The sequence below is a fragment of the Rattus norvegicus genome, chromosome 5 (genome assembly GCF_036323735.1).
Source record: "Rattus norvegicus strain BN/NHsdMcwi chromosome 5, GRCr8, whole genome shotgun sequence".
In the NCBI taxonomy this organism is placed as follows: Eukaryota; Metazoa; Chordata; class Mammalia; order Rodentia; family Muridae; genus Rattus; species Rattus norvegicus.
In genome coordinates, this window is record NC_086023.1 from 124,821,476 (window position 1) to 124,848,215 (window position 26,740).

Genomic DNA, 26,740 nt, shown 5'->3' on the forward strand with positions numbered 1-26,740 from the left:
TTTAGAAATATCTCTTGGCTTAAATATATAATATCTCTATGCTTACATACATGTAAAAATGGGCACGAATATGGTGATAATAGGGCAGCGATAATATTTTTCTTAAAAGTTTCAAAAACAGCTGTTTTAAAGGACTGTCTTGTATATTAACAAACATAGTTTGACAGAATAATCCTGTTTGTGAGGTTAGGAACAAAGCCAGATTTTTTTCCAACTTTGTTGACATGTGGGGTCAGAGGAATCTTACCTGGCAGGGGGCATGGGGAAGTATGAGGCATGTGGATTACTCTGTGGATCCCTGACTTATTCCTCTAAATTCCACTGCCCTGGTACATTGTCCTATTTCCCTGGGCCACAAAAATACCCTCTGGCTAAGAATCAGAGTTTTAAGGAAGGTGCTAGGGCGGAGGCAAATAAGACCCGAACACATGATCCATGGGCCTGAAATCTAGCCACTGTCACCTGCACACTATCTAGCCCTAAGCAATTCATTTAGTGTCTCTGGGCTTGACTTGTTCAGTATTTTATTGTCTGCCCCTTTAATGAAAACATGGTGCTCTGCACAATGGAATATTACTCAGCTGTTAAAAAATAAGCTTGCAGGGAGATAGATGAATGTGGAAATTGTAATATTAAGAGAGGTAACCTGATCCAGAAAGCGTGTGCTCCCTCCCATGCAGATCTTAGACATTAATATAGATACATACATATATATGTAGATATGTAAATGTATATGTAAATGTCTGTGAATGTGGGTAAAGTACAAATTCCTTTAAAGGGGATCAAAAGAGGGTAATACTAGGTATAAGAAAGGGTAATAACAAAGGATCCAAAGCTAACTTTTATCTAGCTTTCACGGTGGATGTGTGGACTCAACTTCCATGGATTGAGGAACAAGAAACACTCTTGTAATAGAATCCACCATGTGCTTTTCCTTTGGGGGAGCAATTGTAGGAGTCCAGTGTTCTTTTGCATTTTACTGACCACGATCACCATAAGAATTAAACATGACTAGCCACTGGGTACATTTGTCACATTGACACACTTAGAAAAAGTGATTTTTTTCACACTTATTCTGGTGGAGGGGGTGCTACAATTTGGATTTTTTCCCTCTTCTCTTCTGTTTAAAATTATATCAAATCATTCTGTTATAGTGTTATTTAACATGTGAATTGTATTGCTATTCATAAACTACAGTTTTTTAAAGAAGTTATAACCTCCTAATTTACCAGATGGGATCTTTCAATTAGTTCATGCAAAAATGTAAGCTGCTGTTTCGTGTCTAACCCTGCAAAGGGTCTGGGCTAGCGGTGGTCAACCAGACCCTGAACAGACAAAAGTTTCTGACCCCAGCTGTCCTGTGAGTCCAGATTAAAGTCACATCTTCTCTCTAGGCAGGTTCTCTCTGGGCAAGGGCACCAGTTCAGTGTGCCGTTACATTTAATCTTGTTCTTTGATGGGCTCATAATAAGAAATACGAAATGATCTGCTCGGCTTCACTTTCATTTCTTATGGACATAGGGTTTCTTCAGCTGCGAAAAGACTTACCTCAAAATCGATAACAACAGGGTTATACTTTAATGATCTCCCCCAAGACCGGTATGTAATAGCACTGCTGTTGTGTGCCAAGCCAGTGCTCCAGCGAGAACTTCCACCTTGTACCCGAGAAATGATGTCCTCCACTGCCAAGTCCTTCTTCCTTTTGTCTATCAAAAGAACAACAGTGTTAGCTTTCTTCCCCCAAAACCAAAGGGCAGGATGGTAAGTTCTACTGAAGAGAGATATAGTAGTGTTCATCTGTTCTCCTTAGAACTAGCTCAGTCTTCTACTGTGACTGATAACCAGCAGCTTGGAATGGACAGAAACTTCACATCCTGTGAGTAGAGCAGACATGGAGAGGCCAGCCCAACCAAACAGGGCCGATAAATGGCAGGGCCGATAAATGGCAGGGCCGATAAATGGCAGGGATGATAAATGGCAGGGATGATAAATGGCTGGGAAGGTCAATGGTTGTCCATCCACTCATTCATTCATGGCTCAGAATTTACCCAGTGCATGCTTGCTCTTGTATTCTCTCCCTCCACCTCTCTACCTCTCTCTCACACTCCCTCTCTCTTTTTCTCTCTTGCTCTTGCTCTATCCCTGCCAAATATTGCAGATGCTCTGACAGATGTCACCATAGTTCTCAGCATGGATACTGAGAAGAAAGCAGTTTGATGGGCTAGTTAGGAAGAAAAAAATTAGTTGTTGACAAAGTAAGCATTTGCCAGGTCAAGGAGAGAGGCTGAGAGGTCATCAGAAATGGGTAATGTGACAATACTCAAGACCTAAATAACCTAATCCATGTGTATAACTTAGGCCAATTCAATATGCACTTCACTTACTACATTATAAGCTGCTTTCCTAATCCTTTCTCTGTCCCTTAGCTGAAAAAATAAAATTTTGACAGGTGCATGAGTAATTGAATGAATGAATGAATGAATGAACACCCACACTAATGTGTTCAAGACATGTTGACTACCCATGTACATGCTCTCACTGGTAATTATTCCTTGATTTTGGACTTGGGAGTCATAATTTCTTCTCCCGAGAGACTTGCCTACTCCCTCTGCACCATTTTCTGATGAGATGACAAGAGATGCTATCCACACTTCCCATTTCACCCCATGTTTTGCTGGGGTATTTGTCTAGCCCTTGGAATCTAGGAAGCAACCTTAGACTGCTGAATGTTTTGAAGATGACTTCTGTGTAGGCAGGTGGAGCCAAAACAGACATTATACACAAGTCATGGCTTTGGGGACTTGAAATGGAATCAGCTGGAGGAAAAGGATCATTGTATGGATGTGTCCCAAGGAAAGTCTGGCTTCACTCTTGGGAAGACCCACTGAGAAGCACTTGCCCTGGTTGCCATCTCCAGTCATGACACAAGACTCTCCTGATAAATCTCCTTCACCAATTATTTTCTCTCCAAACTGCAGGCCAACGCCACCTCCGATGCATTTTTTGACATCTTCCACAGTAATGCCTGTAGCAGGAAGACAGAAACAAAGTACTGGGATTAGAAAGGACAGCTGCCATGGTTTACCAGCTCAGACTAGGAAAAGCTTACTTGGACTTTAGAAGCAGAGAGGGCTCCCTTGAAATCATCACTCTTCTCTCCTGTGAACGGCCATCCAAACACCTGTAGAAATGGGGGTGGGGTAGGGTGGGCACAAGCAGCTCTAGACTCTCCTTGTTTTTCCTTTGCCATTCTCCCCTGAGTCTCCTTGAAGCAATTGTTCTAATTTATCCATCTCCATTCAGCCCTGGGCTTCACCCTATTTTGCATAGGATATCCTTCAGTGTAAATGTCATCATCCCTCCCTTCACCCTTTCTGAAGTGTATCCAAGCTCCTGTTCAAATAGCATTTACTTTGTGACATGGTTTTGGAACAGAATACTCCCAGATTCTTTAGTTGTGGGTACTGGTCATCTTTGTCACTGTTCTTTTAAATCAGAAGTCGTCATTTTTTCCCAGAAGAAATGACTGATAAATGAAAGACATTCAATGAATGAATGCTGTGGTCCTGTGGGAAGGGAGTAGAAGTATCCTTACAACTTCCGATCTCAGCCATTGATACCTGGGAACTCTGCAAACAGTCATGATTGCACTGGCCTCAGTTTCTCATTGGTGGAAAAGAGGGGGTTGTTCTCCGGCATATATCTGTGGAAGCCCTCTGAGACGCTAGAAATCACAGTTGCTGTACACCTCTGGGGCTGAAAGTGAGTGCCCAAAGGAAGGGAAGGTCTGAGGAGCCCACTTAGCACCGTGTAAAGAACTTCTGCTATTTCCACGGAAGCACTTTCAATGTTTAATGCATAACTAATTGAGGAAGATCGAGCATATTTAATGGTTTTGATTTTTTAAAAAAAAGTCCTTCAACAGTGATAAACAAAGGTGCATGAAAAGAATTCACAGACAGAACCCAGAGGGAATCCTCCAGTGATTTGAGTGCTACCAAATCATTCCAGAGCACTGCCTGATGGTTCTGGGCTGAAGAGAACTGTGAAGCAACTGTGCTCCTGAATGATCTGTAGACCCAGTGCCAGAAAGTGCCTGTTTGCAGAAAAGAATTCTAGCTTGCTTTGAACCATAGATTTGTCTGCAGTGGCTTTGCTCTCTGAGGACCCAGGCAGTAAGGGGAGGTACAGGAACCCAGAATCACAGAATCTGAGAGCTGAAGAGTCTTCAGACACCCTGCACACACTTCTAATTGATAGTCAAGATGTGTATGGTTCATAAAGGTTAATTCCCTAAGGCCATGCAGCTGAACTCAGAGAAGCTGAGACTCACGTGAATGACAGTCTGGCTCAGAAGCCTGCAGCATCTTTGCCAGTCCCAGTTATTGTATCAGACTAAAGCGCCCTGTCCTCTGAGAGAAAAATTTAGTAGGCACCTGCTGTGTAGCATCCTGGCACATCATGTCCTGGTAATGTAGCTATCTTGAGTTAAAACTCTTGTGCGTCAGATGTGAATCTGATTAACTAGTCCTTATAAGGCTAGTATGTGTAGTGCATGTAGCAGCTGAAGCAAATCTATATCAGAGAGTTGCTTGTTGGAATGCAGCAGAACTGATGAGAAGGCTCTCAACAGAAGCTGTGGGGAATGCTACAAACAAGAGGTAGCCACACAGAGCCCACTGAGACATCAAGGGTGTTGAGCTCAATGGCATAGAGGAGCTCAAACCTGCATCCAAATGCAAGAGCTGAAACTAATATGGGAAGAAAGGACACAGATTCAGAGGGATGGGTGTAAAGGGGTAGAGAGATATGATGGAGAGGACAGAGTAAAGTCTGGAGCTGCTGTTGAGAACCAGCGTGGCCTAGGCAGGCGGCCTGATCTACAGAACCCTCTGCCAATGTTCTACATCCATCCCACCAGTTCATGTTCCACAGGAGGCCTTGACTTGGGGCAGATCAAACTAGGATTTCCTTGGAGCATTTGAATTCTGAGCTTGTGAGCTCATGTCACCTCACCATGCCCAACTGCAGCCCTAGCTGTCCTGAACGTCCCTGTGAAGACCAAGTGGTCCCTACACTTACAGATATACACCAGACTCTGCTTTGGAGTGCTGGGATCAAAGGCATGGCCACCATGCCTGGCCTAGGAAAAGGAACCTCAGTTGAGCTGATATGGCCATCAGATTGCCTACAGCCATGTCTGCAGGGTGTTTTCTTGAGAAGTGACTGGTGTGGGAGGGCTCAGCCCACCTTGAGTGGTGTCACCCCAGGGAAGGTGTTCCTGGGTTATGTAAGAATTCAACCCAGTAAGCAATGGTAAGAAAGCCAGGGAGTGCTATTTCTCCACAGGCTCTGCTTCAGTTCCTGCCTCCAGAGTCTCACCCTGAGTTCCTTCCCTATGGTCTGTGATGGAGAAGCATATGTCAGGTTGATTTTGATTATGGTCATTATCACAGCTATAGGAAACTAACTACTATATATGACAAAGCCTTTATCCCTGCCTTCCCAGGTTGGAATGTCAGACAGGCCATCATGCTCATGGCATTTACTTGAGTTGGGGGAGGAGAGATCTGAGTTTCAATTCTCTTGCTTCTGTAGCAAACATTTCCACTATCTGAGCCACATTCCAAACCACCACCTTCATAACAGGGAATGTTTATCTGAAATCGTAGAGAGCTCTCCTCAGTTAAGTAATGACACTACCAGACAACTCTCTGGGGTACATGCTGAGTGGGAGGGACCCTGGGGGATTTTAAAAGGCTTGGATGTGTGGCTACAGGACTAAGAACTTGCATCAGAGGAATAGAGAGTTCAGAAAGCTGGCTTTAGGCTGCCCAAGAAGATACATCACGATGATCAGAAGCCAAGCAGAGATGAGCTGCCTCAGAGGACAGAGAACTCCCCCGTGTGGGAAGGACCAATGAGGGGCTGGCTGCCTGCCTATCTGGGATGAGCAAGGAGGCCAGGAGAGTGGAAGTCCTGAGGTCTTCTCGTGCTGAGATTCTGAAATGTTATGATCACAACATAATGCTTAAAAAGAGCATTTGAGGCAACTTTGATAAGCACATAACACTGTCTCAGTGCACGCAGGCATCTTTGGAATAAAGAGGATCAACCACAGTTAGTGTGGGAAAACAGGTATACAGACATGAAGGAGGCCTCTGACAAGGTGTGGCAGGCCTGAGCAGCCTTCCTCAGGGGTCAAAAAGAGGATTCTGGATGCAAGCAGATGAAGAAGCACTCAGGAAAAAAACGTAGCCTGTAGAAAGCCGAATGATACTATGTGGAGGGCTCATGTTCCCAGTGACGCGACAGTACTCAAAAAGGCTGACAGACTCTAGAGTGAAAAAGAGGGACTTCCCCCCAGGGTTGCATCACACTCTAGCCTGGTGTCAAGAAGGGCTGCTTTGAGGAAGGTCTGCTTGGCAGTCCAGGATCTCAAAGAATCTGTCTCTGGCCGCCAAGCCTACCATCTGCTTTCCTGTTTGGCCTGGCAGCGGTGCAGGTGTGAGCTGTCCTCAGGCCTCAGCGTGGGTACAGATTCCACAGGGCTCTGAAGTAGAAGAAGGCAGCTTGACTTCTGAGGTGCGAGAACACAGAGAGGCTCTGTCGTTCCTCAGATTAAAGGTAGCAAGTGGAAAACAGGTGTGATGCATTATTTATCCCTTCCTGACAAACGAACACCACTTGGGCAGCTATGATCTGTCTGCTACGTCGCTCTGCTACACTGGTTGCCTGCACAGTCTCTCCAAAGGGAAAAGAGAGTCTTAGTGTCTGTTCTTGCCATTGCAGTGGGGAAGATGATTACTTAGTTTGTAGCTGGACTGGCGGAGACGCGTTGCCTAACTCGCCTGCCCTCATCACGATTTCATTTGTCTGTTTAAATTTATGATTGTGGCCAACTACTGGTGGATATGAGTACCGTGTGCCTTTGCCTGTTTTACTCCTTGTGGCAGATAACCCTCCTCCCTGTCACTGAGCCTCTTCTCTAGCTTTTCCACACTCCCTAGTGATCTCCACGGAACCTCTGCGCTTCCCTCCAGCACTGTATTTAGCACACCCTTGACATTTGTTTTATTTCTTAGTCCATTTTTTCTATGAGACTGGAAGTTACTGTTTGGTTAGGCAGGATCCAACACAGAGTGTGGCTTGTTCCACACCCTCAGGAGTGCTCAGGTACCAGCTAGCTCTACCACTTCTAGACAATACCACTGAAGCATTTGAGGAGCCATATGTATTCTTGGGAGTTGTGTGTATTTGGGAGGAGTTGTGTGTACCTCTTAAATGAAGATACAAACCAGAGCTTTGAAACATCATGGTTAAATCTTGGTATTTTATGAAGTGTTTTCATTTACTTTTTATCATCATCTCATTCTGACTATCTTCGGCACAGGGAGGATTTGACCATGTTATGAGCTTACTAGAGGAGGGCGAGTCTAGTGGCTGAGAGTGTGAAGTCTGAAGGTCTGAAGCCATTAGTTGGTAGTGTGACTCTAATTCACTTAATCTCTTTGTGCCACACTTCTCCTGTCTTGAAGATGGGAATAATAGTTTCTATTAGCGAGTCTCTGAAAAGAGTGCCCATGATGATGAAGTAGCCGATGTGCCTTGGCTACTTATTGTTGCCTCATTCACTCCAGGTTTCATGACTAACAACTCAAGAATCAGGCCTTTGAAAGCTAGACGTGCTTACCAAGTCTACATGTGTCTACGACATCATGCCAGAGGTGCTGGGCAGAGAAGCACTCATCACATGTGTTTAGGATCAATGGTGGTCCCCAAAGAACCTTGCAAAGGCTGCCCTCCAGTGATGTCCTCATTACACAAGGAAACTCAAGAGAGGGGCAGCCATGCAGTGTACTCACAAGGGCAATATCAGGGCTGTAGCCCAGCCTTCTGCCTAGCTGATGAGAGCTGATCTTTAGGTTCTCTGATTTTGCCTGAAGATACTAGTCATGAAAAGGAGCAATGTGTGGGAGGCCAGGCTCTGAAATGGAGACTCCATTGCCTGGATTTCCGTATCTGTCCAGATTTTGTCTGGACAATTGTTTGTCTACCTAGAAGGTGACTAGAGTATAGTCCAGTCATGGAGCTTTGGTGAGATGTTAATAGCTCACAGAAATGTTATTAAAGGTCAAATGCTACCACTTAGTGCTGGTTTGGGAACTGCTGCAGGTTACACTGAGTCTCTGGGTTCCTGAGTCTCAAGATGGAAGATCTTAGACGGGAGGAAGCAGGTGAATTTGGGGTGGATGACAGGTTCTCTGCACCAACACTTGAGTGGTATAATCTTCTAGGACATGGGTGAGTGAAGGCAGTACCAGCAACACCCAGATTACAGCTAAGTAAATATCCAGAGAGGATAAACCAAGGTACCCAAAGCCTATGCCCTCGTGTTATACTACCTGCAAAGCTAGGTGGGGAGAATTATGATACCGTATATCATATTTTCCCCTTTAAGTATGAAGCTATTTTCAGAGATATTAGAAGTGGAAATTCAAAAATCAGGACAAAGTCAGAAGGATGGCACTGAGTGACTCTCAATTCCATGTATATGCAAATGACTTAAGGGGAATGGGGATGGAGCCAAGACACCAGGAGTCTGTCAGTCAATCAATACCATCCATCACCGTGAAGCCTGGTTGTCATGGTAACTGGGGATAAAGCCTGGAGCTTGTTAGAATCCAGCTACTGTCTGTTCAGGGTGACTGGTTGGTTAGCGGACATAGTGAAAGACCTGCCGGGCCATTCCAGACTGCTTAGTCGTGAATATAGGACTCTTCACAATCAAGTTTCTGTCTGCCTCACCCTCCTCACTGTCCAAAGGAGCTGAGACCACTTCTTAGGAAAACACTCAACTCTGCAGAGTACAGGGAAGCTCCAAAGACTGTGTGTCGAGTAGAGGATTCTGACCTACCCTCTAGTGGGGTTTAGCCTCCATCCTTGGGCAGGACTCTGCAAAGTTACCAAATAACGGAGTCCATTTGGAAAGAGATACATGCTATAGAGTGATACATAGATCTAGGTCTACAGGCCACTGAAGCTCTTAAAGACGGACATCCAGCCCAGAAATTGAGAGACAAGATGATTACTCTGAAGTCCTATATATGCTAGGCAGAGACCTAAGATTGAGGATGTAGCATCAGGTAGGCAAAGAAGGAGTGAAAGGTAGTATAGAATCCTGAAGAGAATGTGAGAATGTTCATGGAGGAATGCGTGTCTCAGTATAGCACTGCAGCCTAGATGGAGATTGGATAGAGTATGGACAAGGCCAGGGCTCAGTTATATGGATGCTGGCCACCTTTCCAAGTATCAGGGACCCTCCATGTTAGTGTTCATCTTCTCTGACTTTTGAGGCCAACAATGACTTCATTCCTGGCCACTGTTGTCATACATCTTCCAGACACAGGAACAAGGCCTCCTCCACTGAATCTAGCATTGAAACGAGCCTGGGCACTGGCCTGCTAACATTCACCCTACCCTACTTGTTGCTTCAGCCACTCACATGGGACTCCCGGAAGGTCTAAATGTCTTCAGAAGCTGAAAAGGGAAAAAGTAGAAAAACACGGGTTGGTCTCCTCTTTGTGCTTTGCTTGTGTCTGTTTCTACTCCAGAATAGTGTTACAGGGCCCTCCAGGTAACTGCACATTGCTCTAGGGCAGGGATCTGTGTCCTTCACCTCTATGGACCAGACATCATGGGTACTCAGTGCAGATTTACAATCTATGTGACTGTCCTGGGACTCCAGATTTCTAACAAAATGTCTGGGGATGGCTTAGTTTTGAGTTTATTCCTCATAGTAGATCTCATTAAAAATATATATTTTGTACAAAATTCTAAATAAATTTATACTACTGATTCTGTTTCTTTGGAGAGCTCCAACTAATATACTTCCTGGGAGCCTCTCTTGTGGCTACTGGTGATTTTCCCCTATTAGTGTGGCTTGGTATATGGTCATAATCAATGAAGCTCAACATATTAAGGCAGAATTTTTAATAGGCTTTTGACTGTCCCTAAAAGTAAGAAATACATTTTATATTGGAATCCAGCCTCCACACATTCAGCTAAATAAAGTTTCAGTACTTAATTATATTTTGAGTGATAAACATATATTCTGCATCTTACCATATTTTAATGCATTGATCATAATTTAATGCTGGTCATGAGCTACTAAATTTCCTCGGCAATCCACTAATAGGTTATATTCTGAAGTTTGAAAAACCCGAGGATACAATATCCTTGAGACACTGTAGAATTACTAGTTAAGATTACAGTTTCCAAGAATGATACCTGATTCCAGTGATACATTGATTCAGCCTTTGAGATAGATGCAAAACACTGGGGAAATTATTTGACATTTCTGAACATCAGTGTTTTGTAAACTATATATTTTATTTTACTTTTCACAGATGCCTTCTCATTAAGGGAAATGAATTTTAAGTTATTAGCCCAATGTCAACCTCTCAGCAGATGCCCAGTAACTGTTGGTTGGTCTTACCACTATGTCTATGGTGGTGTATAACATCAGAATGGATGGAAGAATGTATGGCTGTATGGGAGAAGGGATACATATTTGGAAGATACACAAACTCTAATTCAGAAGACCTTGGATCAGCACTGAGTCACGTTACAGTGTTTACTTAAGCTCTTTGGGCCTCGGCTTTCTCTCTAAAAAAAATTAGAGGAAATAATAACACAATTCCTTATGAAACTATTACAGAGATTAATTTGAATACCAGATGTGATTGTATATTTGCTTTACAAATATTAGGTGTTACTACATGTAAATATATTTTATTAAAATCAAATACTTTGGTTGATTCTAGGTACAGGGAATGAAAATTTAAATCATTAGTCACTTTGGGTGGCAACTCATTTGGCTGCCCACAAAGTAAATCATCCATGACTATAATCAGGTGATTATAACAAAGAGAAACCCACTGCCTTCTACGGGCCCCCTGATGAGCGGGAACACTTATTAATCATGTCGGTATCTGGACAGTGCCTCCCATGTTAAGTGTGTTTAACAAATGTTTATTTAATAGAGAGCTAAAGGAATGAATGAATAAGGAAGACAGGAGGGCGGGAGGAAGAGCGAGAGAAGCAATAATTAATTCTACCCTTGTGGCTTGTTCTAAGTTGTGTGTTAGTTAGTGGCGGTCAGCTGGCCCAAGGACCCTGATGGAAGAGGATGATCAATGAAGGGTCAGATGAACTACATTCTTGCTGGAAGGGCCTTTCCAGGGTCACTGTTATCTGGCATCCATCAGGGGCAGGGATGATGGAGAACACACACTGATTCAGACAGAGTTGTTAACACTTTGAAAGATAGTGATGAGAATCCAAAGTGACCTTGACAAATGGGAAAAACAGACCCTCCCAAACTGGATGAAGCTCTGGAGACAGAAATGAATGACCTTGATTGAAAAACTGGGCAGGTGGGGGAGGAGACATGATGGCTGAGGCTTCAGGTCGACAGAAGAAACATCAGCCACTGTGGGCAGGATATAATGTTAATGATTTCCCTTCTGTTTGAGCAATGTTTCAGTACTGGCCGGCTGCAGAACCCTGTGATATAGGTCTTCTTATTATCCCCACTTTACATGTGGGAGAACAGTGAAGAATACACTCAGAAGCTGAAAGGCTGGGAAGTTGGAAAGCACATGGTAACATGGTCACAGTGCCACTGCCATGCTGACTGTATGTAGTTCATCACTTGAAGATGAACTCATGGTGAAATTCCATGCTTTGTGTTATAGTGTTGGGACAAGCTGGGGCGGGAGTGCTTTCATAAATGACGGTGGGTGGATTCATTCTCACTAAAACTGGGTTCTGTCTTTTCTGCATAGCCACTTGCTTTTTGGTTGCTCTGCCAAATGATGGTGCAATGTGAAGTCTTATCTATGCCAGGTATTTAAACTACCTGACCTTTAGAACCATGAGTTCAAATTGATCTCCAGTGTTAGTAACGGACCAAGACAAGCAACCATTTCATAGTACAGGAATAGGTAACACATCTCAATTTCTCTATGTCAGGCTCTGTGCTGGTGCTCACATAGATTATTCTGTTTCATTTTTAAAACAAATCTGTGGTGCTGGAGAGATAGCTCAATGGTTAAGAGCACTGCCTGCTCTTCCAGAGGACCCACATTCCACTCCCAATACCTACATGGTGGTTCACCCACTGTCTGTAACTTCAGTTCCAGGGAACCCAACACTCTCACACAGACATACATGCAAGGAAAACAGCAATGCACATAAAATAAAATAAATTATTAAAACAAATCTATGAAGCGCACCTGTCATTGTCTCATTTGGAAGAAAAGGAAACTGGGTACAGAAACACTAATGAATTTGTCTGTGGGACACAGGGCTGATAAGTGGTGAAGATGCACACAGCCTGGCAGTCTGATTCAGAGCTGACTGCATCAGAGGAGTTAGTGCTCTAGCAGTTAGCATAGCTGCCTTCCAGATCTGACTTCAGCAAAGTTTTCTGAGTGCTTCCTGGAATCTGAGCATTACACTAAGTGTTGTCTGCAAATAAGTTAGGTTGCCCATCTTAACCATGAGGGGAGGGATGACATATCCAGCTTGCAGATGAAATTGGATTTCAAATGATTACATAATCTACCCAGAATGGCACAATTAATGAGTAACTGGTCCCATGATTTTAACTGCTCAATTAAACATTCATATCAGTACCTTGCAGTAAAGGGGGGCACATCCACCTAATGTTTACCATGTTTATGTTTCATGTTACATGAAATCCTTCTTTAGTATCATCCCCATTTAGGCTTTGATACTGAGAAAGTCCAAGAAAATCTGGAAGTAGTTTGGTCAGAGTCACCTGGAATGGAGACTCCCCGCCTGAGTTTTTGACTTAAATGTTTAGATTCTTTGCTACCACCATAGTCCCATTTCTTAGTTTAGTACCTGACTGAGCCCACTTGAAATCACAATCCACAACAGTAACTACTGTTTGCACGGTGGTTTTCTTATCATAGTGTTTTAGTAACTGTCGTATTGGTTAATTCTCACACTGTCTACTCTCTCTCCCTTATTCTTGGGATAGATTCTGTCCATGTAGACCCAAACCTGACAAATCTTTTGCATTAATCTTCCCTGAGTGTCTGCACCACCACACAAAACTGCCTAATAATCTTTTAAAATTATGATCACATTAATATAGTATCTTGGCAAACTGAGTTCGGAGAAGTGGCTTTGCTGTTTCCAAGCAGCAGACTCTAGACAAGAGCCAATGGTGCCCTAGGATGAGAATTTTGTGTTACCACATGTTGTGCTGGTTGTGATGGGTCACAGGAGGCTTTTGCCTTCCTTTTCAGCAAAGCATCAATAGCAATCATTTTCTATAAGATCCTTGCAAAACCTTCTCAGTGTACCCCAAACCCACAGAACTGTCAGTTTGGGAAGCCATTGGTATGCTAGTTTAATTTACTACTATAAACAGAATTTTTCTTATAGACCTCCATCAGCTGTTTAATTGTTTTTTTTTTTAAAGTCAACTTCAAGCTGTATTTGAGGGACCAATGTCTCCAAAGCTGAAACAAATGTCACAAGTTCTGCCATCATTCTCTGTTTCTACACTCTGTGATGGTTATCTTACAAATGGTCCTTAACATAATTTGCAGTTTTGTCAGTGTCTTATTTTTGAGCTTTATCAATTGAACTTATGCTCCATTAAGTGCCCCTTTTGCTAGACATTCAGGGTAGAGTACATTCATACCTCAAATGGATGATGTCCATATGGAAAATATACCAGTTTGTACTGGGGAAGTTCAGGTAGATAGATAGATAGATAGATAGATAGATAGATAGATAGATAGATAGATAGATAGATAGATAGATATAGATGACAGTCAGACAAATAGATGATACACATACATACATACATACATACACACATACATACATACATGAATACATACATACAGGTAGTAGGTGGATGGGTTGACAGATAGATGATGGGTTCGGCACCAGTCATTAAATCCCTGCTATGGTCTATGCACTGTGCTGAGAAATAAATCTTCAGAAAAACAGGAGTACCTACCTATTCTCACATTTCAGAAAGAGGGAGACCATAAACAAATAAGTATACCCATATGGTAGTGTGTTTTGGTAACTAAACACAAACTAGAGTCACCTGGGAAGAGGGAACCTCAAATGAGGACTTGCCTACATAATGTTAGCATGTCTGTGAGACATTTTCTGAATTGCTAATTGCCCATTGTGGGCAGTGTCATTCCTGAGTAGGTGAGTCTGGGCTGCATAAGGATAGTTGAGAAAGTCAAGAAGAGCAAGCCCATAAGCAGTGTTCCTTGTTGTGTATGAGTCAGTTCCTACCTTGACTTTCATCAGTGATGGACTGTGATGTGAAACTGTTAGTCAGGTAAGTTCTTTCTTGCCATACTATTTTTGGTCATGCTATTTATTACAGCAACACAAAAGCTGGCTAGCACAAGTCAACTAAGGAGTGAATAGTGATTTCCTAAATTTAAGACAGGGCCACATAACAAAGAGGGCCTTGCCTTCCTGATCAAGATAGGCCTCTCAGAAGTGTTGGCTTTGACATTGAGGCCTGAATAGTAGAAACATTACCACAAAAACCTCAGATGGAGGGCCAGCTGAGACAAAGGGGACAACCAATAAGAAGACCCTGAGTTAAAATGAGCCCACTACATAGAATTCCATAGAACAGTGATGATAACCAGAAGGCAAGAGAACAAATAAAAGTGGGGTAAGGGAAGCCCAGGAGGGAGATCAGCGGTATCAGGAGGTGGCAACAGAGTGGGAAGGTCATATGTCCACATGAACTTTGGAAGAAAGCCAAGAGGTCTCACTAAGAAGGAAATGGATTTAGGATTTATAGTAATAAAGATTACCTGGCATATAATACAGATGCAGTAAATATATGAACACACAAAATCTGTGAGGAAAAGGCAGAGGCAAGCCGGGTAGGAGGCACCTACACAAGGGCCACAAAAGTGAGCTGATCTCTGCCCAGGAAGGAAGTCTCAGAGGGATCAGACTTACACAATATGAGAACATGAATGCAGAGGAAGCAAAAAACCATCCCAACAGGGTCACTGAAGTATGTGACCTATGTCAGGGGAACTGTCTGCAGCATGACCATATTCCAGACAAGGCAGAATGGAAAGCAAGCTCCTCGCTCCCTATCAAAACCCAGTCAATGACAAATGGTGTGAGTGTCAAAGAAGGAAAGAAAAACATATCCAGAGTCATAAATTCAGGCCACAGCCATAATGATCCCTGCAGTGGGTAGAAAGCTGTCACTGGAAGCCCTTAAGGAAAGTTTAGGATCACAATGGAATTTCATGTTGCCTCCCCCAAATGCAGTCTTCTCTCGATTTTTTTTTTGAAGCATGGTGCCATGCTGTCTTTAGGGGAAAAGCATTTGATCTAAAGGACATATTAGAAGAAAACAGCCTTGTGCATCCTCTGGGACAAACCCAGAAAGGATCTGAGGCAAGACCAAGGACAAAGGAGTCCCCATTGCGGAGCAGAATGTTTACTGAAATCTTCCCAAACCAAGGTCAGCCATGAGTGCGCACCACCTAGGATGTCTAATAGAAACTGCACTTACTAGAATATAAATTAAAGTCGTAGAGATCAAGAAGGTGAAAAGGGCAGGGACAAAGAAGTGGAGAGAAAGAAAAATATATACTTAGAGAAAAAGGGAATGTGGGGGTGGGGGCAGGGTGGAAGGGAAGGCAGAGGAAAACAGCCAGACATCAGATAGGGAAAGGGCGTTTATGCTGTTGTTAGTCAAAAGGAAAGAAGGTAGAGATGGTTTTGTTCTTTGTAGGTTAATATGTAAATGACATTCTGATTTATTAGCGGTCTCCAGCAGATGAGGTGATGATTAGCACATTTCCATATTTATAGAAAAGCAACACTAACTTTTTGGATTTATAGAAAATCAGCCCTTCACAAATAGCAAATTGTGCTATTATCGACATATGGTTTTCTATAAACAGAGCTGAGGTAATTATCCCGGGACAATTTGTCGGTGGGCTCCTTTTGAATATTAACCACTTTGGAAGCCCATTTCTGCCCAACATTATTTTAAAGAGGAGGGGGCACCAGATACCCCAGGCAACTCATTAGTAATCCAACACTAAAGATAGGAGCCCAAACCACAAGAGAAACACTGAAGGTCCAATGCCCCGAGGTCAGATCCCTATAGCCTTGGGCAAAGTAATTCACCTCCCAGAAGAGCCTCGATACTCTTGTGGCTAACATTTGTACAACACCATCCTCTATGTGTTGTTACAAAATTAAGTGAGAAGATATGCAGTTATGTAGGGGAATTTAATACATGCTCAATAATGTTGATTCTTTATCCTTCCTCTTGCTTTTTTGAATTACATAAAAAAAAAAGGACTCACATAGATGTTGAGGCTATTTTTACATCAGTCTTAAGTGGCTTATTTTGTATGACAGTGCATATATATACATCTTTATTTAACTGGAAAAGGTTTCTCAAATCAATGACTTTTCTTTGGTTCCTAACATCTACTATTTTATTTTATTTTCTCTCTTTAGTTATTGATGTTATTAAAAAATATCCTTGTAATCCATGCACTGATTTTGAGACATGTTACTGTATTGCAACCCACATTTGCAAACTAAGGGACAGTGGGGACCGTTATATCCTGGGCACAAGTATAAGAAACATTCAGAAGCACACCTTGCATTATTACCCAAAAGACTACATGCATAGATGAACAAATTCGAAAAGATCTAGGCTAGCCAAGAGTCTGGGTTAATATACTTCCTGGGTTGGCTTTGTCTTGGGTTTGTGTGAGCATTAAAGAGACAGAAGAGCATGAGGCACAAAGTACTTGATTTCACTGATGCTGCTATCTAAAGGGGGAAGAAATTCTAATAGATAAAAAAAAACTATTTCAATACTAAAGTGTATGTCCTTTATTGAGCAGGTTGAAGAAGAGGAGTAGTCAGTCTGACATCTTAAAACTGGGCATTTGAACTTGATTTTGCAATAGGGATGGTTTGTAAGCAACCCGTGACCACTTATGGGTTAGGTTGGTGGTTCTTTGTAGTGAGAACTAGAATCACATGGGGGTGGTCATGTGAAAACACAGATTACTGAGTGTACACCCCAGTAAAGTTTCCTTTGTTAGGATTTGGGGAAAAGGCTTGAGAATCTATGTTTCTAATGAGTTATTTAGGTAGGGTGATTATAGACTCTGAGTATACTCCAATAGAGTTTCCTTCAGTGTTGGAAAGCTTGAGAAGCCATCTTTCTGATGAGTTATTAGGTGGTGTGGTGCAGTTGGCTTTGAGCTCACACTGAGAACCACTGTCATATGGGTTAAATGAGAGTCATGAAAGCTGTTGATGGCATGCAAAGGGTTTCAGACATTATTCTTCATCTTTCGGGATGTTAAATAAGGAAGAACTAAATCATTTGATCTGTGAAGTATTTATCTGTTGGTGGCACCTGCTAAGAGCATTTGGAAGAGCCAATCTAGAAGTTGGAGTCATCAGTGAAAAGGGAACATTCAGCCTATCACAGAAGAGTGGAGACTGAGGGAGAGGGTTGAAGAGAGAGTCTTGAGAGGGACAAAGTGGGATGAATTTAGGTTTTCACTGACTAACTGCAAAGAAGCTTCTTTACCAAAAACTCTATAGTCAAGACAAGTTTTCACATTTTAAATAACAAAACTCCCCAAAATCTTTATGTACGAAGTATAGGGTGAGGGTAGAGGAAGAACACAGTTTAGGGAACCAAGCCAGTCTGAGTTCAAGCCTCAGTGGAACTACTTAGTAAGTCATTCTAATGACCCTTGCCTCCCTGGCAATGATAACACACCACCTCAGAGTCAGAATCAGTAGACACTGTAAAAGCATGCAGTGGTGCTTCATTTTAACTGTCAACATGACACAGTCTAGAATTACTAGTGAAGTCCAAATAAGAGCTTATCTAGATCAAGTTAGCCTGCGGGTATGTCTATGAAGAATTTTCTTGATCATTTTAATTGAAAATGGAACACCTGCCCACTGTGGGTAAACTATTCCCTTGGCAGGATCTGGAGTTCTTTCTGGGTATATATAAGCATAAGGATCGATAGCATTCATTTCTCTCAACCTTTTGACTATAGATATAATTTGACCCGTTGTCTCAAGGTTCAGCCACTGTCTCCACAGTAGACTAGAACCTGAAACTGTGAGATAAATCTTCTGTCACCTAAGTTGCTTTCGGTGGGGAATTGTATTCCAGCAACAACAAATGAAACTAAGACACATGTCCTTCTGTGTGCTGCCCACTGCGTATGTAGCTTTGGATTTACTTACCATGAATTCTCATTTTCTCTTTGTCAAGCACCAGAACATATTCGTAAATGCCACCCATGGTTCCAGAGGTGATGTAGTGGGTGCCATAGTCATTGATGAACTTGGAGTACATGCCGTAGTTAAACTGCTCTGGGAGCTCCATCAGTGACTCCATCATCCCTTCATCCAGCACAATATTGTGCCTCCTCATCTTAAAATGTGCCGTCTGTACCTTCGTGGACACTCTCATGAAGCTATATTTCTTCCAACAGCATCCAAATGAGGCAAAAAAAAAAAAAAGGAATGCCAAAGGTTAGCAGGTAGTAGTTGAAGGAAACACAAGCTCATCAAGACGTATAATAATATAGTGTTAGATTTGACAAGCACATCTGAGATACCAATGTATGAAAGACTTCTACCATACGTCCCCCTCTGTTCTCTGCCCCACCCAGGTCTTGTTCATAGTAATTGCACGTCGGTTAGGTACTGAGTGGCAAATGTCTGGTAGAGAAATGAGCATGCGAACCTTCTTATCCATTTTAGTGGGGGATGGATGTTTCGTTTAGAAACTTTGTAAGTCAAGTTAAAGGGGCCTGGCTGGTTTTCTTTAGCCATTCTGTGTGTGTTCCTATATGGTCTAGGTAAGCATACAAAGACTGGGGGAGGAGCAGAATGATAGACATTCTAGTCTCACAGTGCAGCTCTCTTCCATTTGGGATGATGAGTCTGTGTGCAAAGGCATAATAAAAAACAAACACGATCACCACTGATCAGACATTTCCAATTACACAAGCAAATTAAGGTTCAATTACTACTGTACTTTTTAATGCAATTAAGGTAATACGTGTTCAGTGTAGATTATGGGATACTGCGAGACACGGACTTTATGTTTTAATACCTTCTCATTATACTTGCTTAACTCCTTCATGAAGGAAGATTCATCGGACCAGGATACGGACGCGTCTAGTGTGATAGGACTTTTTGCTGGGCTTATGCCAAATGTTACACTATTTGACTGGGATTTGTCCCTCTGTATCTTAGAAAAAAGGTCATTTGCATCATCATAAAACTCTGAAGAGATTAAAGTATCCGCCAGGGCCTGAAAAGAGAAAACTAGATGTTAGCTTTGTGTATGATTCTTAACTCATATGTGGCATCAGGATTTCTTGCTTTGTAAGATACTTGACGATTCCTTTCAAAGGCTAATCCACGCATCAGATAAAAAATAGATAAAATCCAGCAATGTTACTTTGGGTTAAGTGGAACTTCTGAAATATTTATTCACATTCTACATACATACCTGCTTGTTCCTGCATGTAGACAGTTATGTTAAAACATTAATTATGTTCAAAGCATAGATTTTCCTAGGAGTGAAGGGTTGCTCACCTTTTGTGGGGGGGGGGGGGAGTGCTTGCTTGTACTACAAAGAAATGCTGAAATCTAGAGGACTAGGCATTGACCTGGGTGGAAAGGGGTCAAAAAGGCCAGGTGGAAAACCCCAGCAAGTAGGGTTTGGTGCTGCCCACAATTGTCCTGTTATTTCTTTCCCGGAATTCAACAAGGTTGTACTTCCCAGCTGACTTAAGCCAGGCCAGTATCTTATTTGAGCAACAGAAATATAACTTCAGAACTTGTGACCCTGACAGCATTGCTGCAGTGGAGCCCCCATCAGAGTGGGTCCCTGAGGGTCTGTGATGCTCAGACAGATGGACAGACATATTAGCCATAAAGACTTCAGAGCCCTGACTACAGCTAAACAATTCCATCTTGCCTAGCACACGGACCCCAGATCTGTCTTGAAAGTAGGAAAATGGCATTATCAATATCTTTCAGCTTAGCTCTTCAGAATCCTGATACACAACAGAGGTGAACCACAGAACTAGAGAAGCAAATGTCAGTACCCCGTGTCAGTGTCTCCTGTCAAGACTTTTCTCTTAAGCATCTTGGAATGGGGAGGATATGTCTAGATAATTGCTTATTCCATTTGCCCCCGTAGATGTGTGCAGATCCATGTATACAACTCCATACATGCAATGTATGTTTCCACTCTCCTGAGTGACAGATAACTTGGTCTTAGTTTGGGCAGATCTGGTGAGAATCTTGTCTCTGCCAACTGGTGATGGACAGCTTTAGGACTGAGACTATATTCCTTTGTTTTCTTCCTAATATCTGAAGGGGACACTGATGTGTGACTCTCCCATTACTGCTGTGATGATTAAGTGGTAGAACATTCATAGAAGATCTGGCCACACAGAGCAATCTTTTGGTGAGAGTGCAGTATAAACACTTCCCCACAGGTTGAAGGTAAGAAAATGTGTGGCCTTGAACTGGCTCTGAAACTTACCTTGAGCCACTCGATGTTTGGAGTGACTGGGAAACCACAGAGGTTTAGAAATAGAGAGCGGGACCATCAGCAGTTTCAAAGCAGTTTTGATTTGGGGATGGGGTAGGGGGAAATAGGGTTTCTTTGTACAACCCTGGCTAATCTTGAACTACTTCGAACTCTCAGAGATCCTACTGCTTCTGCCTCCCAAGCGCTAGGATTAAAACTGTCCCCCACCACATCCCAGCTGCAAGAACACTCTGTAAAAAGCAAAATCATATTTTAAAAAAATTGAAAATGATAGATATAAACCATTCTCCATGAAGCATGCAGATAGGATACATGTCAGAACTCCACCCATCTGGGTCCTACGCCCCACCTCACAGATTAAGAGCGGAGCTCAGGGAGGAACGGCAGATTACTTGTTCACAAACTTTTGGAGTTAGAATTGGGGGCTGGAGAGATGGCTCAGCAGTTAAGGGCACTGACTGCTCTTCCAGGGGTCCTGAGTTCTATTCCCAGCAACCACACGGTGGCTCACAACCATCTGTAATGGGATCTGATGCCCTCTCCTGGTGTGTCTGAGGACAGCTACAGTGGACTCACATACATAAATCATTAAAAAAAAATTAGCACAGCCACATCATGGAATGTTGTGTTTCACTGATTTGGAAATGGAGCCGAGGATGAGCAGGTGGGTTGATGTGCTTGAGCTATGGCTCTCCTACACTCACATCTCAACTCCCTCAACATGCAGCAGGCATGAAAAGGTCTTCAGCCACCTCAAGCCCTGTGGAAAATAAAAGCCTTCAGAGCAAGCTATCTCCACTGACAAGTTGCTTCTGCCATCCCACCCTATACCACCTCCATCAGACTTACTTCAAAGTGGTACTTAAGGAAGTTGTAGGGCTTCCGGAAGTATTTCTCATCCTCCCCATAGTAGAGGCGCTCACAGGTGGGGTCGTACTGCAGCCTTCTCCAGTCTCCATTGTACACAGTTTCACACTGGCCTCCATAATACTTAGCATCATACACACTCTGGCCTTCTTCTTGAGTCAGGATATTGTACCTAAGTTAAAAAAGCAGTCTCTTGGAAAAAAATCTTTGCAAAGGCAAAGAAAATGCAACATGCCATCCTGTAGATCCATTGGTTTCCAACCTACCTAATGCTGCAACCCTTTAATAGAGTTCCTCATGTTGTGGTGACCCCCAACCATGAAATTATTCCTTTGCTACTTCATAACTGTATTTTTGATAGTAGCAAAACTCATCATAAAAATATCTGAGTTGCAAGGGTCATGACCTACAGGTTGAGAACCACACTGCTCTAGAATATACTGTAGCTAGTAGGTTGAGAGGTAGTTGTTACCAAGTGTGTTTGGTGGAGCCCTGGGGTTCTTCAAGTAGGCAGGACTGAAAGACTAGATGGACTGGGCCAGGGCTCCCAGGTAGTCATGAGCTTGAACATCTGGGCCAGTGTGCTTAGGAGGCAGTTCTGATTAACTGTTAAGTTAGGGGAAATGTTCATGGATTATTAAGAATCCACACACAGAAGCCGGTTAAATTAGTGCCACAGACTGCTGTGTAAGCACAGGCAAATCATCTCACCTCTCTGCCCCACTTTAGTCATTTGTTAAACACAGTAACAGTACTTCCCTCCTAGAACTAGCTGTACGGAATCCATGTAAAAGTATTATAGACAGGCTTAGCATATATTAGACTGAATAGAGACTGTCATGATTTGAGTGAGAATTGGCTCATATGCATGAGTGCTTGGTTCCCAGTTTGTTGAACTGTTTGAGGAAATATCAGGAGGCGGGGCTTTGTTGGAGGAGCTGTGGCACTGGGGATGGGATTTGAGGTTTCCAAAGCTCACACCATTCCAATCTAGTTCTCTCTCCTTGTGGATCAAGTGTAAGTTCGCAGCCATCACTTCAGCACCATGCCTGCCTGCCTGTTGCTACACTTACTGCCTTGAGTGGTCATGGCTCTAACCCTCTGGAAGCATGAGCCCCAAATGAAACACTTTGTTTTATAACTGCCTCTGCCATGCTATTTTAATCGGAGCCATAGAAAATTAACTCTGATAGATACCTTCTGCTGCTAATTTTAGTATTATTTCAGGAAAAGGTTCTGCTACTAAAAAGTGAATTTGAATAGCCATATGTGCGTAAGGCTCTAATCCTCAGAAAATTCACTGTCTTTGAGGCAGCCTGGCATGACAAATGTGCACAGTGTGACTATCAGGGAGATCTCCTGGTAATTTCCAGCTCTGACACTTACTCTAACTAACTGTAACTTTGTCACCAGAATGTAGACATCAGGAATGATTAAGAGTTCTAAGACTGAACGTAAAAGCCTCTTGTGTAATAAAATAATAAAAGTATTGCTTCTTTCTGCCTCCCAAGTTCTTAAGAAGCCTTTGAGACTCAACTCAAAGGTTGTCTTTTGAGTTGCTCTAGAAAGGTAGAGCTTCCCCCAGGCCCTGTGTTCCTGGCAGTTGACACTTACCTTCAGCTTGACACTCATATGCCTGCTCATGCACTGTGTGACAGGCACAAAGGTCAAAGAGGAACAAAAGAGTAACTGTGGCTACAGTCTACCTTGAGAAATAAGCAGATAATTACATAGTGCCTGACATACCTTATCAATTCAGTGTATGTGAATGTTCATCTCCATTTCCTTTCTACGTCTCTTTCTTATTAATAAAAATGATGTAATAATATCTATGATAAATTAAATGTATATTAAACAACATTTAACACACATTAGTGTGACAACTTGGCAAATGCAGAAATTGAAGCAAAAGGAGAGTGAGAGAGAGAGAGAGAGAGAGAGAGAGAGAGAGAGAGTAATTTGCCTATCTATAGTCACAATGGATTTCTCCCCCAAGTTGTTTTTGACACTAAACTCTAGGTTCTGTGCCTTTATCTCCGTCCTGCAGTTTTGATCTGCCTGCCCACTGAGCATGTTTCTGTCTGTAGTTTAAAAGTGCAGCCTCTGATACATACCAAAGAAAAACTCAGAGCAACCGTGGGCCTTAAAATTGTATGTAAACATTAAGCCTACTCCATGTGGAAAAGCTCCAGTGGAAATAAGAAAGTATAGTAAGAATTCTACCCTGTTAGAAATCTATGCATGCACGCAAAGAACACACAGACAAGGGTATTTATCCATTGCAGCACTGTTTGTAAGAGGGAAAGCGGCAGTTATGTTTTGAATGGGAAATGTTCTCCACACTTGAGTTTGAATGCTTAGTCCTTAGTTAAAGGAATCTTTTTGAGAGGTTTTGAAACTTTGTATGTGGGGGCATGGCTGGGGAAGTGAGTTGTGGGATGCAGACTTGGAGGTATTCGGTCCCTCTTCTTGTTTCCTAATCCATCAAGAGTTGAGCAGCAGCCTCATAGTGTTACCAACACATCTGTAAGACACTCCCGTTGCCATGACTCCACCCCGCCATGATGGTGTACCTTGAACCGTGAGCCAAAATTAGTGGCTCCTCCTCCAAGATGCTTCTTGAAAATAATTTCGTTGCAGCTATGAGAAAAGGTAGCTAACACACTGGGAAAAGATCTGGCCATCTTTCAGTGAAAGAAAGTTAAATTAAATATTCTATGATTATGTTACAAAAGCCAGCAAATATATTTTTAGAAAGGTAGTAAACACATTGGGCTTTGCAGGATATGGGCCTTTGCTGCCATTTTAAAGTGAAAGCTGTGTTCTAATAAAACTTAATTTATAAAGACAACAGGATTTTTTCCCTTCACACTATTGCTAACCCTTGTTGCGGTGCTCCATTTATTTTTAAAAATGAGATGCATAATATGTGCTTGAAGAGGAAACCTTCAAATGTCATGTAGTGTTAAAAGTGTTTAGTAAAGTTGGGGATTTAGCTCAGTGGTAGAGCGCTTGCCTAGGAAGTGCAAGGCCCTGGGTTCGGTCCCCAGCTCCGGAAAAAAAAAAAGAACCAAAAAAAAAGTGTTTAGTAAAAATCCATTATTTTTCTTGTTTTTGAAAAAGACAGAACATAAAGTAGGATGGGTAGGAAGTTGGGAAATCTTGGAGGAGATGGCAGAGGATATAGAGACATGAACAAAATATGTCATATGAAAAATATTTAATTAAAAATAAACAGGTTTTAACAGTATGCATGTCACAATCAAATTTACATGACTACTATCTACCTCTATGAGGCACAATCATAGAGGTTTGTTTCCTAGAGAGTATACAGTGTTAATTCATTTTTAAAGGTAATCTGGAAATGCCTGCACTGTATCTTACCAAGGTCAGCTCTAGGGAGGGAAGGAACAAGGACCCACTGGGTGTGAAGACAGTTTTTGCCTCAAATGTACATACAAACACACACACATACATACATACATACATACATACATACATACATACATACATACATACACACATACATATATATTGCATATTTAACAATAAATAAAAAAATTAAACTAGGAAATTCTTAAATTAGAATATCAAAAATCCCTAGGAAATTGAAAAGTACAAAATTATGTCAAAATGTCAACTGTTTATTGAAGATAGAGCCATTTCACTGGCCTTTGTCTTCAGTGTGAGGGAAGCACACTATTCAGGAATTCTATCAGAACTGCTTCTGACCAGTCACAAGAGAGCAGCATTGCAGTCTAAAATGTTTTTTGTCTATTGGAGGAGATTATGTTTTACTTCAGCATTCCCTGCTTCTACTCTGTTCACCACAGTCACTTTCTAAATCAACAGGAATCCTTTTTGATTGTGTTGAGGCCTAAATTTATCTTTAAATGCTCATAGGCTGGTATTCTAAGTCTCAGAATCACAACCTGTGACTTCAACTGAAGACAGATCCCTTAAAGAAGTAATTCAGTTGAGGACACTCAGTCTCAGTCAGTCCCTGATGGTTGCTGTGGTAGTCTATATGAAAATGGCCCCCGTAGACTCATAGGAAGTGGCGTTATTATAGGTGTCGTCTTGTTGGAGTAGGTGTGGCCTTGTTGGAGGAAGTGTGTCACTGTGAGTGGGCTTTGAGGTTTCAGAAGCTCAAGCCACTGTCTCTCTCTCTGCTGCCTGCAGATCTCAGCTATCTCTCCAGCACTGTGTCTGCTTCCAAGCTACCCTTCTTCCTGTTAGGATGATAATGAACTAAACCTCTGAAACTATAAGCCAGCCCAATTAAATCTTTTCCTTTCTAAGAATTGCTCTGGTCATCCTAACAATGACAGTTGTATGTTGGGATAGCAATAGAGGACTTCTGTGAACTATAGAAGGGACTATGGTTGTCCAGGCCTAGCCAAAAGCAGGTAAGAGACACTACCTAGATTTCCCAGAAATCATGCCCTGCCAACCTATTAATGATATATTTGAGGTGCTTTAAAAATATCAGATTGGTACCTTAAATATCAGAAATCATTTTTCTTTTAGTTCTAGAGACAAAATCAAGGAGGTTTTTTGTTTGTTTGGTTGGTTGGTTGGTTGCTTTGTTTTGTTTATTTGAGGTTGGTTTCCAGTAAGAGTTTTTGGACATGCAGACAGATGCTCTTTTCGTGTCCTCATGTAGACGTTTGTCTGTACAGTTGTGAAAATGGAATGCAGTGTCCCTTTTTCCATTTCTGTGGATGCGAGTCTTTATGGATAACTCAACCTGAATGACTCGTTCAAATCCCTGTCTGTGAATGTAATCAGTTTAGGTGCTTAGGGTTCTGACATAATTGGAGAGGACCACAGTTCAGTCCACAGCACTAGACAAGAAGTTAACCACATAGGGAATACAAAGTGTGAGGCATTTGAGCAATGGAGCCTGGATGTAAAGTATACAGTGAAGACAAATTAGAACGGAGGCTAATTTCCATTCAACAGAAGACCTGTGCTCCGAGAAGTGAATCAAACAATAAGGTGGAGGGTCAAGGTTCTGTCACACCCAAAAGACCATTTTCTTTACTGTTAGCTTGTGTAGAGTGCATCATGAGCAAGGCTGTTGGAAAAGCCAGATGCATCTGGGGAAAGCTGCCCTTGGGGACACCTTGGATGACTTCATAGAAGACAATAGCCTTGAAAATGAAAGAAATTGGACTGTGA

At 42.3% G+C, this 26,740-nt stretch overlaps 1 protein-coding gene across 1 annotated transcript in view; it reads right to left on the bottom strand.

The window, feature by feature from the left end:
• C8a (complement C8 alpha chain) overlaps positions 1-26,740 on the bottom strand; it is a 54,501-nt gene that overhangs the window by 9,345 nt on the left and 18,416 nt on the right. The window contains exons 5-9 of the mRNA NM_001106670.1: positions 21,539-21,728; positions 19,235-19,435; positions 18,358-18,598; positions 2,900-3,025; positions 1,549-1,706 (exon numbers count right to left, since the gene is read on the bottom strand). Of these exons, the coding sequence (NP_001100140.1) occupies positions 1,549-1,706; positions 2,900-3,025; positions 18,358-18,598; positions 19,235-19,435; positions 21,539-21,728 (916 nt within the window). The remainder of the gene's footprint in view (positions 1-1,548; positions 1,707-2,899; positions 3,026-18,357; positions 18,599-19,234; positions 19,436-21,538; positions 21,729-26,740) is intronic.